This window comes from Oncorhynchus kisutch, linkage group LG18, assembly GCF_002021735.2.
Source record: "Oncorhynchus kisutch isolate 150728-3 linkage group LG18, Okis_V2, whole genome shotgun sequence".
Taxonomy (NCBI): Eukaryota; Metazoa; Chordata; class Actinopteri; order Salmoniformes; family Salmonidae; genus Oncorhynchus; species Oncorhynchus kisutch.
Window position 1 is genome coordinate 72,014,079 of NC_034191.2, and position 16,643 is coordinate 72,030,721.

Below are 16,643 nucleotides of genomic sequence, written 5' to 3' on the forward strand. Positions count from 1 at the left end.
GGGGTAACTACTACTCCTACTTTGAATGTTGTAGATATCCATTTCCCCATCAACAAACTCCCATAGCAAACTTATTACATTTCAAACTTCACATTTCTCTAGTAGGGCCCTATAGGTTATTTATTGGAATGAACTATATCAGCAAATTGTCCATGATAAGTGGTCGGTTTGTTTGGTATCGATAACCTTTGGTTTATATTCCCAGCTCTAGTTCATAGTCCTGCTAATAATCAATGCTCTATCTATCTGACCAGGATAACATTACAAGAAACTTGTAAGTCAGGACAGCATATTTGTGACATTGAACCCATTTTTTAGGCTTCACAAAATCCCTGCCTTTGTGTATTGAAGATTGGACACCCCCATGAATGCAGAGTGATAGAAAACCAGGTTTAATATGTTTTCTTGATTGTATCTATCTCTTGAAACAGATAGTGGGAGCTATTTCCTCTTAATAAGGAATGGCATGAAATAACATTTGAGTAGTTGAATAGCTATATAGAATTGTGCATTTTGTTTTTATTAGAGTTTCAGGCTACTTTTCTGTGATGTACCTACATCAATGTCTTGCCACAGTAACTTCAGAATATGCACAATTACCCTAGATTAAAAATGGTTCAGTAGATTCTGGACTGATGTAACATGGAAATTATGTCTTTAGAAAATATTCACTGACAGAATATTACAGAATGTCAAACATAGTCTGGATCTTAATCGTCACTCTCTCAGCTCGCTGCTGTGTTGTCAAAAGAGAGTAGAAAAAACACATGACCTAAAAAGCAATTGGTTAACTCTTTGTTTTCTCCCTCAGGGTGGAGGGAGTTGCCACTCAGTCAGCCCGACAAAAGGTTTCTTCACCCGGGGACCCTTCAGTCGGCCCTCCAGTCCCAAGTCAGCCCCTGCCAGGACCAAGAACAGCCCAGGCTCCCCCAAAACCATCTTCCCCTACCCTTCGTCCCAACAGGACTCCCCACCCAAGTCGTCTCGTCGCCTGAGCTTCAGCGGCATCTTCCGCTCCTCCAGGGACTCTACCTCTAACTCCACCTCCACCTCTCCCGTCAGCGTCAAGGTCTTCTCCAGGGACTCTACCTCTAACTCCACCTCCACCTCTCCCGTCAGCATCAAGGTCTTCTCCAGGGCCAGGAAAGGTAAGGCCAGTTGCTCTGTGTGTAAAAGGGTTGGTTCAGTGAACCACGCTCGCATGATCTGTCACCTTCTATGAAAAATGGAGTGTTAGCTCCCCGACTTAATGCCTAGGCTTTAGCTCAAAGGGCTAATATAGTACAATCGCACTCGGGAAACCTGGATTCGAACTCTGGTCAGTCACATATGTGCAGTATTTGTCTGAAGGGCGGGAACGGAATACAAACTACAACATAGCTCAAGTTGTTCCTCTGCTGGTGTGGTAGTTAGTGTTGTGTACTTTTAGGTTGTTTTAGTAGATGTAAATGCCTGCATTGTCTATTGGGCAAGTGGTTGAGGGGGGTGAAGCTCGTTCCTGTTGGTTGTGACGGGTTAACCCTGTGGAAATGCTGTCAAATGGGTATGATTGTGATATTCATCGTCATTTGACACAAAATAAGTAATTTAGTTGCGTTCGATCATGAAATGAGTTTTTCTTCTATAGTCTACAGCAGGGTTCCCCAACTGGTGGCCCGAATTTGGCCCGCAGGTGGTTTCTGAGCAAAATAAATAAATATATATATTTTCTTCTTATTATAATTTTTTATTGTTAGACATCAAATCAAATGTATTTATAAAGCTTCTTACATCAGCTGATATCTCAAAGTGCTGTACAGAAACCCAGCCTAAAACCCCAAACAGCAAGCAATGCAGGTGTAGAAGCACGGTGGCTAGGAAAAACTCCCTAGAATGGTCAGAACCTAGGAAGAAACCTAGAGAGGAACCAGGCTATGAGGGGTGGCCAGTCCTCTTCTGGCTGTGCCGGGGGGAGAGTATAACAGAACATGGCCAATGTTCATAGATGATCAGCAGGGTCAAATAATAATAATCACAGTGGATATCGAGGGTGCAGCATGTCAGCACCTCAAGAGTAAATGTCAGTTGGCTTTTCATAGCCGATCATTCAGAGTATCTCTACCACTCCTGTTGTCTCAAGAGAGTTGAAAACAGCAGGTCTGGGACAGGTAGCATGTCCGGTGAACAGGTCAGGGTTCTATAGCCGCAGGCAGAACAGTTGGAACTGCAGCAGCAGCACGGCCAGGTGGACTGGGGACAGCAAGAAGTCATCAGGCCAGGTAGTCCTGAGGCATGGTCCTTGGGCTCAGGTCCTCCGAGAGAGAGAAAGAAAGAAAGAGAGCAAGAAAGAAAGAGAGAAAGAGAGAGAGAATTAGAGAGAGCATACTTAAATTCACACAGGACCCTGGATAAGACAGGAGAAATACTCCAGAAATAACAGACTGACCCTAGCCCCCGACACATAAACTATTGCAGCATAAATACTTGAGGCTGAGACAGGAGGGGTTGGGAGACACTGTGGCCCAATCCGACGATACCCCCGGACATGGCCAAACAGGCAGAATATAACCCCACCCACTTTGCCAAAGCACAGCCCCCACACCACTAGAGGGATATATTCAACCACCAACTTACCATCCTGAGAGAAGGCCGAGTATAGCCCACAAAGATCTCCGCCACGGCACAACTCAAGGGGGGGGCGCCAACCCAGACAGGAAGATCACGTCAGTGACTCAACCCACTCAAGTGACGCACCCTTCCTAGGGACGGCATGGAAAAGCACCAGTAAGCCAGTGACTCAGCCCCTGTAATAGGGTTAGAGGCAGAGAATCCCAGTGGAGAGAGGGGAACCAGGCAGGCAGAGACAGCAAGGGCGGTTTGTTGCTCCAGTGCCTTTCCATTCACCTTCACACTCCTGGGCCAGACTACACTCAATCATAGGACCTACTGAAGAGATGAGTCTTCAATAAAGACTTAAAGGTTGAGACTGAGTCTGCGTCTCTCACATGGGTAGGCAGACCATTCCATACAAATGGAGCTCTATAGGAGAAATCCCTGCCTCCAGCTGTTTGCTTAGAGATTCTAGGGACAGACAGTTAGGAGGCCTGCGTCTTGTGACCGTAGCGTACACGTAGGTATGTACAGCAGGACCAAATGGGAAAGATAGGTAGGAGCAAGCCCATGTAATGCTTTGTAGGTTAGCAGTAAAACCTTGAAATCAGCCCTTGCCTTAACAGGAAGTTAGCCTATCTACACTGATAAAATGTAGATCCTTTTTTTGGGTTCTAGTCAAGATTCTAGCAGCCGTGTTTAGCACTAACGGAAGTTTATTTAGTGCTTTATCCGGGCAGCCGGAAAGTAGAGCATTGCAGTAGTCTAACCTAGAAATGACAAAAGCATGGATACATTTTTCTGCATAATTTTTGGACAGAAGGTTTCTGATTTTTGCAATGTTACGTAGATGGAAAAAAGCTGTCCTTGAAATAGTCTTGATATGTTTGTCAAAAGAGAGATCAGGGTCCAGAGTAACACCGAGGTCCTTTTACAGTTTTATTTGAGACAAATGTACAACCATCAAGATTAAAAGACTGTAGAAACACCAGGAAATTAGCTCCAATTGATTTTAATTTAAGAGATCTGTTCCCAAGTATTCCCACGCAAAATATATTTTATTTTAAATTGAACCTTTGTTTAACTAGGCAAGGTAGTTGAGAACAACACCGGCCAAACACGGACAACTGTGTGCCGCCCTATGGGACTCCCAATCACGGCTGGTTGTGATACAGCCTGGATTCAAATCCAGGGTGTCTGTAGTGACACCTCAAGCACTGAGATGCAGTGCCTTAGACCGCTGCGCCGCTCGGCAGTGTAATAATAGAGAGACACGTGATCGTATACAAATGTAAGCAAGGTTTAAAGTTATTATGTTTTAGTCAAGCATTATATCTGTTTGGGCTTCTTGCGGTCAATTTGCAGTCTACAAATTATTTGTAATTTTGTTCCGGCCCCCCGACCATTCGCTCAAGAAAAAAAAGGCCCGCGGCTGAATCTAGTTGATGATCCCTGGTCTAGAACAGTGTTTCCCAACCCTGGTCCTCCAGTACCCCCAACAGTACACAGTTTTGCTGTAGCCCTTGTCAAACACACCTCATTTAACTAATTGAGGGCTTGATGATCAGTTGACAAGTTGAATCAGGCTGACAATAAAATGTATGCTGTTGTGGGCAACTTTCACTGGGTACTTTCACATTCTGAAATTTCATTTTTGTCCCCCTCAGTTTTATCATTTGAATGTGATACAAAATGAGGCAACGGTGTGCTTTAGGACCATGCGGAGCCTACGAGCTGCCGGGAAGGCTGTTTGGATTGGCAAAAAAGAAGAAGATAATAATAATAATAATGTCCCCCCTCTTCTAAAACCCGAAGGTGCGCCCTCGGCTGTGGGTACTCCAGGACCAGGGTTGGGAAACACTGGTCTCGAGTTGGATATTGTTGCTGTCAAAGGAGATGGTGTTTCTGGGGGGCTGATGTTGGACTTGCTAGCCGGGTGGATGTACGTTCTGTCTCTCACCGACCACATATTTACGTTGACTTGCAGTTGCATCCCTTTTCATTCGCCTCCTCATTTCAGAGTACATGGTAGAGCAACATGAGTTTAGTGTTTTAATTACATGCCTTTAAAAACATTTCTACAAAACATACCAGGTGTGTAGATCTCTGGAATATGACTGTTATTTTGGCATTGTCACGGCTTGGCAAGAGACCCTCCTTAGGGTGAAGATTTAGTAATTGAATCACTCAGTTTTAGCGAACTTGTTATATTATTGATATAAGCCTGCACATGCTGGTTGCCATTATAACTGACGCCCGTAATGATGGCTTTTGCATCTGTGCAGTATGAGAGCATTATTACAAGACTTACTAGAGATAAATTAATGTCCTAGAAACACGCAACCATCCATGTTGTTTTTTTCACACGTACCATCTTAAAGGCAATGTTGTTTTTTCAGACCTCACCCTATAGAAGATTAATGAGTCGTTTAGTGATAGTTTGACTTCATGAATAGCTTTGTGGGTGTAATCCAGTGCAGAGGCCCTGCTTTGCTTGAATTCAATGAGCTAGATCTATGGATCTATGGAGTTCATAAAAATAAAAAAACAGTCACAGGGACCAGTTTTCCTTTTCAAGATATCTTACAATATCTACTACATGTAAATTACATCATTGGGATACGTACAGAACATGCACACATTGTCTGTCTGTAGAGAAAAGTAAAATTACTTTGACATTAGGGTGTAATGGTTATGGAGACTGAAGTCCTCTAGACCATCTATGATAGTTAGATAGAGACAGATTCTTTTCCATTTTTCCAGGCAGTGTGCAAATGCCTCCAGAGCAACATCCTGGCCCTACTATCTGTACTGTATTACATTCCATAAAGTTGACTAAAATGTTTGCTTACTGACAGAGTGTAGGAGTAGGCAGCTCCTGTTTTTTCAAGGCAGCTCTGCAGTTGTTAGATTTTGCTAGTTTTTTTCTCCTACAGTTTAAAGACATAGGCATTTGTTTTATTTGTCACAGGTTTTAGTTTACATCTGCAGTTGGTTGTTTTGTTTTGTCTGACTTCAAATGGCTAATTCTAAAAAGGATCTTGTTTATAACTATCATTTTTTAAAGTCGTTTTTTTTGGAGGGGTGGGGGGGGATTGAATCCTATTTGCACAAGTTATATTATACATTAAAATATAACATGGGAAGGACCAAAGTGATTCCTGCTGAAATCTATAATCTGTGCTCTATCTCCAAGTTGTTACAGTTTCCACTGCTCTTGTCACTATGTGTTACTGTACCTGAGATAGTGTGAGGTGTTGATGGCTGAAGCTGATAATAATAAACCAGAGGTCATGGGTGTGTGCCATGGGGATGTAGTTTTACCAGTGGAGGCTGATGAGGGGAGGAGTAAATGGAATGGTATCAAACACATGGAAACCGCATGTTTGATACCATTCCAATAATTCCGTTACTAATAGCCTCAACAGAGTTTTACTATGTTTTTTCCAGTCAGTCCTACAGAGCATGTATTCTTACAGTCTTGGTTCTTGACTCTTGAAGTGGAATTTTCCACTTCTCCACCTACTGGATAAATAACCAAACTCAATTATTGGCTTTTGGGAGAATATGTATCTCAGATGAATAGAGAGAAAATAAAATACATTTGATCACCTGACAATGTCCAGTGATTTGTTTGGCTACCAAATACCTCTGTTTTCTGACTCTTTTCGAGAAAACACTGTGATTGTTGAGGGAGAGTCAGTGTTTGTAATAGGTTTGATAAAAATTATTCAAATCCAAGATGTTACAGATGTAGGATCTTAATTTGAGCAAGTTTGCTACAGCATGTCAGCGACCCATATCGTCCAAAATGTTATACTTTTGACTCATCTGTCCAAAGAACATTCTTCCAAGAGTCTTGATGATCATCCAGGTGCTTCCAGGCGCTTTTTGACAAACATGAGTCAACTTTCTGGACGAGATGGGTCTCTTTATGTCTGGCAAAAACCAAACAATGTATTCCACAGTAAGAACCTCATACCAACAGTCAATCATGGTGGTGGTAGTGTGATGGTTTGTGGATGCGTTGCTGCCTCAGGGACTGAACGACTTGCCTTAATAGAAGGAACCATGAATTCTTCTCTGTATCAGCTGAAGCTGAAGAACAGCTGGGTCATGCAGCAAGACAATGATCCAAAACATACAATCAAGTCTACTTTTTTTTAATTTTAAGTTTTGTAATGGCCTAGTCAAAGTCCAGACCTAATCCCAATTGAGATGTTGTGGCGGACTTGAAATGAGTAATTCATGCTTGGAAACCCACAAATGTCACTGAATTAAAGCAGTTCTGCATGCAAGAGTGGGTCAAAATTCCTCCACAGCGATGTGAGAGACTGCACAACAACTACAGGAAGCATTTTATTGCAGTCATTGCATCTAAATGTGGCACAACCAGTTATTGACTGTAAGGAGGCAATTACTTTTTCAAACAGGGGGATTGGGTGTTGCATAACTTTGTTAATTAAATAAATAAAATGAGTATAATTATTTTGTGTTATTTGTAAACTCAGGTTCCTTTTATCTAATATTAGGTTTTGGTTGAAAATCTGAACATTCAGTATCAAAAACTTGCAAAGATAGAGAAAATCAGAAAGGAGGCAAATACTTTTTCCTTCTAGGATTTTGCCTGTACTTAGCTCTATTCCATTTATTGTTATCTTAAAAATCCTTAGCCCTTGCCGAAGACAAGCATACCCATAACATGTTGCAGCCACAACCATGCTTGAAAATATGGAGAGTGTGTCAAGTTCTGACCTTAGTTCCTTTTTATGTCTTTGTGTTAGGTTGGTCAGGGCATGAGTTGGGGTGGGTAGTCTATGTCCTTTTCTAGGTTGTTATATTTCTATGTGTTTGGCCAGTATAGTGCTAAATCAGAGGCAGGTGTCGTTCATTGTCTCTGATTGCGAATCATACTTAGGTAGCCTGTTTTCCCCATTTTGGGTGTGGGTGTTTGTTTTCTGTTTAGTGTATGTCACCTTGCTGAACTGTTTTGTTTTCTCTTCGTTATTATTTTGTGTGGTGTTCAGATTGTTCAATTAAAACACGACACACTTACCACGCTGCATTTTGGTCCTCCTCTCCTTCCACCAACGAGAAGTGGTACAGAGTGGTACTCAGTGATGTGTTGGATTTGCCCCAAACATAGCACTTTGTATTCAGAAGTTTACATACACTCAATTTGTATTTGGTAGCATTGCTTTGAAATTGTTTAACTTGGGTCAAACATTTTGGGTAGCCTTCCACAAGCTTCCCACAATAAGTTGGGTTTTGGCCCATTCCTCCTGACAGAGCTGCTGTAACTGAGTCAGGTTTGTAGGCCTCCTTGCTCGCACATGCTTTTTCAGTTCTGCCCACAAATTCTCTATAGAATTGAGGTCAGGGCTTTGTGGTGGCCACTCCAATACCTTGACATTGTTGTCCTTTAGCCATTTTGCCACAACTTGGAAGTATGCTTGGGGTCAATGTCCATTTGGAAGACCCATTTGCGACCAAGCTTAAACTTCCTGACTGATGTCTTGAGATGTTGTTTCAATATATCCACATAATTTTCCTATCTCATGATGCCATCTATTTTGTGAAGTGCACCTGCCCCTCCTGCAGCAAAGCACTCCCACAGTATGATACTGCCACCCTCGTGCTTCATGGTTGGGATGGTGTTCTTCGGCTTGAAAGCCTCCCTCTTTTTCCTCCAAACATAACGATGGTCATTATGGCCAAACAATTACATTTTTGTTTCATCAGACCAGAGGATATTTCTCCAAAAAGTACGATACTTGATGAACGTGGTACCTTCAGGTGTTTGGAAATTGCTCCCAAGGATGAATCAGACTTTTAGAGGTCTACAATTTTATTTCTGAGGTCTTGGCAGATTTCTTTTCATTTTCCCATGATGTCAAGCAAAGAGGCACTGAGTTTGAAGGTAGGCCTTGAAATACATCCACAGGTGCACCTCCAATTGACTCAAATTAGGTCAATTAGCATATCAGAAGCTTATAAAGCCATGACATTATTTTCTGGAATTTTCCAAGCTGTTTAAAGGCACAGTCAACTTAATGTATGTGAACTTCTGACCCACTGGAATTGTGATACAGTGAATTATAAGTGAAATAATCTGTCTGTAAACAATTGTTGGAAAAATTACTGTTACGGTCATCATAATGAGGAGACCAAGGCGCAGCGTGGTAAGCGTAAATCTTCTTTAATTAAAGAACGAACGCTGAACAAAACTAACAAAACAACAAAACGAACTGTGAAGATAATATGGCTAGTGCAGAACAGGCAACTAAACATAGAATAACAACCCACAAAATACCCAAGGAATATGGCTACCTAAATTCGGTCCACAATCAGAGACAACGATAAACAGCTGCCTCTGATTGAGAACCAATCTAGGCAACCATAGACATATAAACCCCTAGACATACAAAAACCCCTAGACATACAAACCCTAGACAATGCAAAAACTAAACAAACCACCCTCGTCACACCCTGACCTAACCAAAATAATAAAGAAAACTAAGTTAACTAAGGTCAGGGCGTGACAATTACTTGTGTCATGCACAAAGTAGATGTCCTAACCGACTTGCCAAAACTATATTTTGTTAACAAGTTATTTGTGGAGTGGTTGAAAAACAAGTTTTAATGACACCAACCTAAGTGGTTGTAAACTTCCGACTTCAACTGTATGTACAAAATCTACATCTTGAAGAAATATGAATCTCAAAGAAATGTTAACATAGATTGAATATTCTGTCCTCCTGCCGAGTTTAAAGTGTGTTCAACAATTACCCTTTATATACACACTTCACAGCTAAGTTGAGCTACATTATGTTTCTGAACCATAACTCCAAAAAGCACATTTAGTTGATGCATAATAATTATTATGATCAAGGAAGGAACATTGAAATTTTACTTACCCAAGCTCATACACATATTCAGACAGAGATAAATTACCAAATTATATAGGAAAACGTTGCTTGGAGCCAGCTGATATAATGCATTATGAGGCTGTCTAACATACTATAATTGAATACGTATGTCTTTATAATGATCATGGGATTTTAAGTCAGTTGTAAAATCAGCAGACGTCCTGGCCTGTATTACTAACTAACAAAACTAAAAGCTCATAACACCGAACATAAAGGATCATTTATTGAGGATAAATTATGAATGATGAAGCCATTCGTTGAAAGCTAAAGTTAAATTATCAGTGAAATAGTTTATGTTCTCCAGACAAATTAGGGTTAGTTAAATAACCCATGTTAATTGCCATAGTAGTATCATTAGTAAGGTAGTTATGTAGCACTTAACACTCAATTGTGTATAGAAATCAAACAAGGCAATACGTAATACATGTTTTAAGTAATCTGTTAACACCCAAAGCTCTCTCTAGCAAACTTATGTATGACACGTCACTACAAAAACAATTTGGTAGATTGTCGAGAACCTGATTTGCAAATGTACGAATATGAGCAAAATCATTTGCATAACTTTCCAGCCTCATATATACTTCTACAACAAGGCAAAGTGTTGGTCCCATGTTTCATGAGCTAAAATAATAAGATCCCAGAAATGTTCAATTTGTGAATGTGATCATTACACAGGTGCACCTTGTGCTGGGGACAATAAAAAGCCACTCTAAAATGTGCAGTTTTGTCAAACAACACAAAGTCACAGATATTTTGAGGGAACATGCAATTGGTGTGCTGGCTGCAGGAATATCCACCAGTGCTGTTGCCAGAGAATTAAATGTTAATTTCTCTACTATAAGCCACCTCCAACGTAATTTTAGAGAATGTGGCAGTACGTGCAATCGGGTTCACAACTGCAGACCACGTGTAACCACTCCAGCCCAGGACCTCCACATCTGGCTTCTTCACCTGCCGGATCGTCTGAGACCAGCCACCCAAGACAGCTGATGAAGCTGTGGGTTTGCACAACCGAAGAAGTTCTGCACAAACTATCAGAAACTGTCTCAGGGAAGTTAATCTGCATGCTAGTTGTCCTAAACGGGGTCTTGACCTGACTGCAGTTTGGCATCGTAACCGACTTCAGTGGGCAACTGCTCACCTTCGATGGCCACTTGCACGGTGGAGAAGTGTGCTCTTTTCAGATGAATCCCGGTTTCAACTGTACCGGGCAAATGGCAGACAGTGTGTACGGGCTTCGTGTGGGCGAGCGGTTTGATAATGTCAATGCTGTGAACAGAGTGACCCATGGTGGCGGTGTGGCAGGTACTGTATAAGCTACAGACAACGAACACAACTGCATTTTATTTATGGCAGTTTGAATGCACAGAGATACCGTGATGAGGTCCTAGGTCCCATTGTCATGCCATTCATCCACTGCCATCACCACATGTTTCAGCATGATAATGCACAGCCCCATGTTGCAAGGATCTGTACACAATTCCTGGTAGCTGAAAATGTCTCAGTTCTTCCATGGCAGGCATACTCACCAGACATGTCACCACCTATTGAGCATGTTTGGGATGCTCTGGATCAACGTGTACGACAGCCTTCCAGTTCCTGCCAATTTCCAGCAACTTCACACAGCCATTGAAGAGGAGTGGGAAAACATTCCACAGTCCACGATCAACAGCCTGATCAACTCTATGTGAAGGAGATGTGTCGGGCTGCAGGAGGCAAATGGTGGTCCATGCCCCTACTTTTTTTGAAGCTATATCTGACCAACAGATGCATATCTGTATTCCCAGTCATGTGAAATTCATAGATTAGAGCCTAACAGCGTCTACCCCCAAGCCATAAGACTCCTGAACAGCTAATCAAATGACTACCCAGACTATTTGCATTGTCCCCTCCCCTCTTTTACACTGCTGCTACTCTCTGTTTATTATTTATGCAAAGTCACTTTAACTCTACCGACATGTACAGTACATATTACCTCAATTACCTTGACTTACCTGTTCCCCCGCACATTTACTCTGTACTGGTACCCCTTGTGTATAGCCTCGCTACTGTTATTTTACTGCTGCTCTTGAATTACTTGTTTTTTATTTAGATCTATTTTTTTACTTAACCAACAATGCAGTTTTAAGAAAAATGTGTTAAGGGCTTGTATAAGTAAGCATTTCACTGTAACCTGTTGTATTCGGTGCGTGTGACAAATACAATTGGATTTGATTTAATGAATTTACTTCAATTGACTGATTTCCATATATGAACTGTAACGCAGTAAAATCTTTGAAATTGTTGCATGTAAAGCGTTTATTTTTATTCAGTGTATTTATTATACCGGGGTGGCAGGGAAGCCTAGTGGTTAGAGCAGTGGACTAGTAACCTAAAGGTTGCAAGATCAAATCCCCGAGCTGACAAGGTTAAAATCTGTCGTCCTGCCCCGGAACAAGGCAGTTAACCCACTGTTCCTAGGCCGTCATTGAAAATAAGAATTTGCTCTTAACTGACTTGCCTAGTTAAATGAAGGTAAAAACAAAACAAAAAACAATACAACAAATTTTATTGAAGGGGTCTATGTTGTCAAGATGAAGAATATATATGATTGTAAATATTATAAACTGTATCGAAATTCATACAAATATTTAATTGAATATCAAGCAATCTGCTTACACTTAAAATAAGTACATTTTCAAGACCAACAACAAGTTTCAACAATTAAAACACATATATATATATATATATATATAAAAGACAGGTTGAATACAAGACATTTACTATTATATTATTAAATTGATGATAGCTAATTATTAATGAACCATTCTATAATATGCATTTTTTTGTTATTCAAATTACCACACAATATGATTACAATTCATTAACTCACAAGGTAGAAATGCAAATGCAATACACAAATTAAGTTAGCTCATCTTAAGCAATTACAATTAACTCTGTTTATTCAGGATAATCAATGTAGTATTAACCTTTATATTAACATTATTACTAGGTCCTTTGTAATGCACCTAGTAATTAATGGAGCTACATGCACAATTATCAATAGATTGTTGTTGTTTTTTAACACAAGGACATCCAAACATGGCTTAGAATTGCCTAAAATAACTTAGCACTACTTTCATACTTTATCATAATCTAAAAAACATATTATTCAATATTTATGTTTATCTCGTATAATTGCATTACGTTACTATTGGAGATATATAATTGACATTTAGCACTATTTACATGTATAAATGCTACATGTAGCTTTAAGGGAGATTTCTTCACTGACCCCTGATACAAGGCAGTTTCCCAGCCCTGTGGAGGTAGAGGAGGGGATGCACATACCCAGAGACAATATTGATGGAGGAACAAATGGAGAATACCAAACCAAGCTTATTGGGTTCTAAGTAATTCTGAAGTGGAATAGCTACTATCACAGTAAAATAATTAATCTGCATCGCTAACATGATAATTAAAATGATCCTAAAGGCCCTCTTCTTCATGTTATTTGTCCCTTCTCTCTCCCTGTCCCCTTCCCCCGGCCCAGTGCGTTTCAGTGCCCTGAGAACAGCCAGGCCGCAGAAGAGCTTCACAGAAAACACAATCAAGGAAAAACCCAAAGTGAAGTAATTGATTACAATTGGGGATTTAGCAAGCATATACACAAAGCAGGACCCAAGCACCATCAGCCAGACCAGCCCGGAACAACCCACCCTGTATCTCAGGGGTTTGTACTTCAGGAAGGTTACGGGGTGGACCACCGCCATGTAACGCTCAATACAGACACAACACTGGAAAAGAGGACGACCAATGTTGATTAATCCTGAACAGAAATTACTAACGCTCCCTACAGCACCATTCACTTGTAAGTAGTTGTAGATTAAAGTCAACAGGCAGGATAGGCAGAAGAGGATCTCAGACACGGTGAGGTTGAGAGCGAAGAAATCTGAAGCCACCAACCCTCCTGCTCCAGTCACTATCAGCCACAGGACGTAGACATTGGTGGGGAGACCCAGGACAAGGTTGATGGCGTAGGTAGCAGTGTATATGATTTTACTGGATGGATTGAGAGCGTATTTGGTGAAGGAGGGGAGAGTTGTGTTGCTGTCTATGGAGGTGTTCATCTTTTTTCAAGAAGTAGTATATGTCCATCCACTGACTTGCAGGTGCTGGGTACAAAAAAGTAAGTTGCAAAAAACATTTATTTCAGGTGTTTATTATTATTAAGGACAAACTTCCTCTTGGAGTGATATTTTTTCAATTCATCAACAGGTTTTTCTTATTCGATTTACAGCCACACATTACAAATGGACCTTATTCTTTAACTTGTGTTAGATAATTGAATAACCCTTCTAATATTGTTATTACGGTAGTTATTAGGGCTGGGTATTGACAGGTAGCAATGAGATGCATATTCCCAGAGCCATATTACCATTCTATATGCATCACAATTCTATATGTATTGTGATTCGATTCTGAAATAGGTTTGAACTGAAGGTTGTTGTATATGAAGTTCTATGGTCTTTTAAATCTTGTCAGGAAGAAAACTTTTCTTGTGTACAACTCCTCAATGTCAACTATTATTTGTTGATTTATGTCATTTAATAGATTTAACCAAATATCAAATTACATGATTTACAACAAAAATAAGAGTTGGTGCTTCCATGTAAAATCCAGTTAACTGTAAAATAAAAAAAGCCAACAAAATGTAACACAACGGCATGCTAACCATTAGTATAATTGACATGTCTCTCCAACAATCCAAACGTTTAAACATTTAAAATGATGAAATGTAGAGATTTCTAACCTGGATTATCGGAGCGGTCTTTTCTTCTGTAAGGTTGTAATGGTAGTGTCTGAAGTTGAATTTTGACATTCTAAACTGTCACCAGCACACCTGTGTATGTCCCTTCACTACAAAAACAAGTGTGTTAATTGTCCAGAAACTGATTTGCAAATGTAAGAACATGAGCAAAAACCATTTGCATGCTGACAAACTTCTATGCTGACAAACACGTTGCAAGACAAACATCTGAAAATATGTGTAGCTCTTTGCAATTTCTTGAATTGAAAAACAAATCAAATACATTAGTATGAATGAACTTTAAAAATGATAAAATAATGACATATACTACATTTGCAAGGCATTAATGGGTTGAACATGTTAGCATTTTTGTCTTAGAGACCTCTGATACAAGGCAGCTTACCAACTCTGTGGAGGTAAAGGGGGGACTGGGCAGACATGCATGCAGAAACAAATGGAGATGACTGAATGCAAAACTATGTACTGTCGCTAATGGAACTATTTAAAAGTAGCATCACTATCAATGGGAGTTGAGTTTACACTTGGATGATAAAAAAGTATCTGTCCTCATTTTGTCCCCTCCCTCTCCCCTTCCCCCAGCCCAGGATGTTTCAATGCTAGAAAATGTATAGACCACATAATGACGTCAGCAAAAAAAGACCAGGGCCTGGCCAGTTACAAAGCAGAGAACAGCCAGACAACACAACAGAACACTCCAACCTGTATCTCAGAGGTTTGTACTTCAGGAAGGTTACATGGTGGACCACCGCCAGGTAACGCTCCACACAGATACAGCACTGGAACAGGAAAAATATAAAGCTTTTGAGAGTCCGGTTGTATGTAAAAGTTGATTATGATATGAAGCTTTTGAGATAATGTCCGGTTGTATGTAAAGGTTGATTATAGTATGAAGCTTTTGAGATAAAAGCTGTCATCAAGGCAAAGGGTTGCTACTTTGAGGAATCTCACATCTAAAATATATTTTGATTTGTTTAACACTTTTTTGGTTACTAAATGATTCCATGGGTGTTATTTCATAGTTATGTCTCCACTTTATTCTACAATGTAGAAAATAGTCAAAATAAATAAAAACCCTTGAATGGGTAGGTGTGTCCAAACTTTTGACTGGTACTGTGATGGATAAAGGGTGTGTTTGGTTGGAAAAGAGCAGAGGAGAGTTGTTGTGTATGGAGGAGTTCATTCCTTCACTATTGTTGAGATCTGTGAATATACAGGACAACAAATGCTCTTGGAGTGATATTTCACAAATTCATCAACATTATGAATACGCCTTATACTTAACCTAGTTAAGGCAAGACAATAAGTAGTACCTGTTATAAGCAGTCTTTTCAAATCAAATCAAAGTTTATTTGTCACATGCAAAGGGTACAGCATGTGTAAACCATACAGTGAAATGCCTACTTGCAAGCTCCTCCGCAACAATGTAATATTCAATGTCAATATCATCCTTGTAAGGTTGTAGTGGCGGCGTCTGAAGTCTGACCAATAGAACAGAAGAAGTGAGAGCAACAGAAGCACACATACTTGTTTACATATATTGACTGCAATGTTGATGTTTCCATGAGGGAAAGCAATGGCCACTTGGGAAAAGGAAAGAACAGAAAGTCCTGGAAACTGTCACTGTCTGCTCTCAATTACCCCCGTTAACGTCTCGATCCAGAAGGATCTTTGTCAGGTGAGAAAAATGAAGCTCTAAGTCATAAAAAGTTGTGCTTCCGCCAGAAATGATGTGAATTTGCATTGGGTCTCGCATTGGTTAGATCAGCACTCACTCTGTCTGTTCTACCTCCTTCGTCTGATCAATACACCCTAAACTCTCACCAGCACACCTGTGTATGTCCCCTCACTACAAAAATGGTTTGTTAATTGTCCAGAAACTGATTTGCAAAAGTAAGAACAAAAACCAGTTGCATGCCGATGAACTTCTACAACAAGGCTCACGTATACAACAACACACCAGGTTCAGTAGGTAGAAGCCTTTATTGAAGAGGTCAAATGCAGAGGTTACAATCAAACACGTACATTGAACTTTGCAAAACAAACACCTCAAAATATGCGTAACCTATATAAGATTACCTGACATAAAGCTAGAGTAGTGGTAGCATAGCATTATAATGTTTAGGATAAAGCACTATGTTTTTACTCCCACTTACAAGGTATGTCTGATAACAGTAGTGCTGTTGCTGAAGCAAACACACCAGTAACAGTAATGTTCTTGTTTTGAGCAAGCACACTAATAATAAAAAGTATGTCTGATTACAGTAGTATGCTTTCAATAAGCACACTAATTAATACTAAAATATATCTTGCATAAA

The 16,643-nt window shown here is 40.1% G+C and overlaps 1 protein-coding gene across 1 annotated transcript in view; it reads left to right on the top strand.

Annotated features, from left to right (window-relative positions):
* The window catches only part of prkag2a (protein kinase, AMP-activated, gamma 2 non-catalytic subunit a), a 115,808-nt gene that overhangs the window by 13,453 nt on the left and 85,712 nt on the right, over positions 1 to 16,643 (top strand). Inside the window, exon 3 of the mRNA XM_020508874.2 lies at positions 812 to 1,148. Within this exon, the coding sequence (XP_020364463.1) occupies positions 812 to 1,148 (337 nt within the window). The remainder of the gene's footprint in view (positions 1 to 811; positions 1,149 to 16,643) is intronic.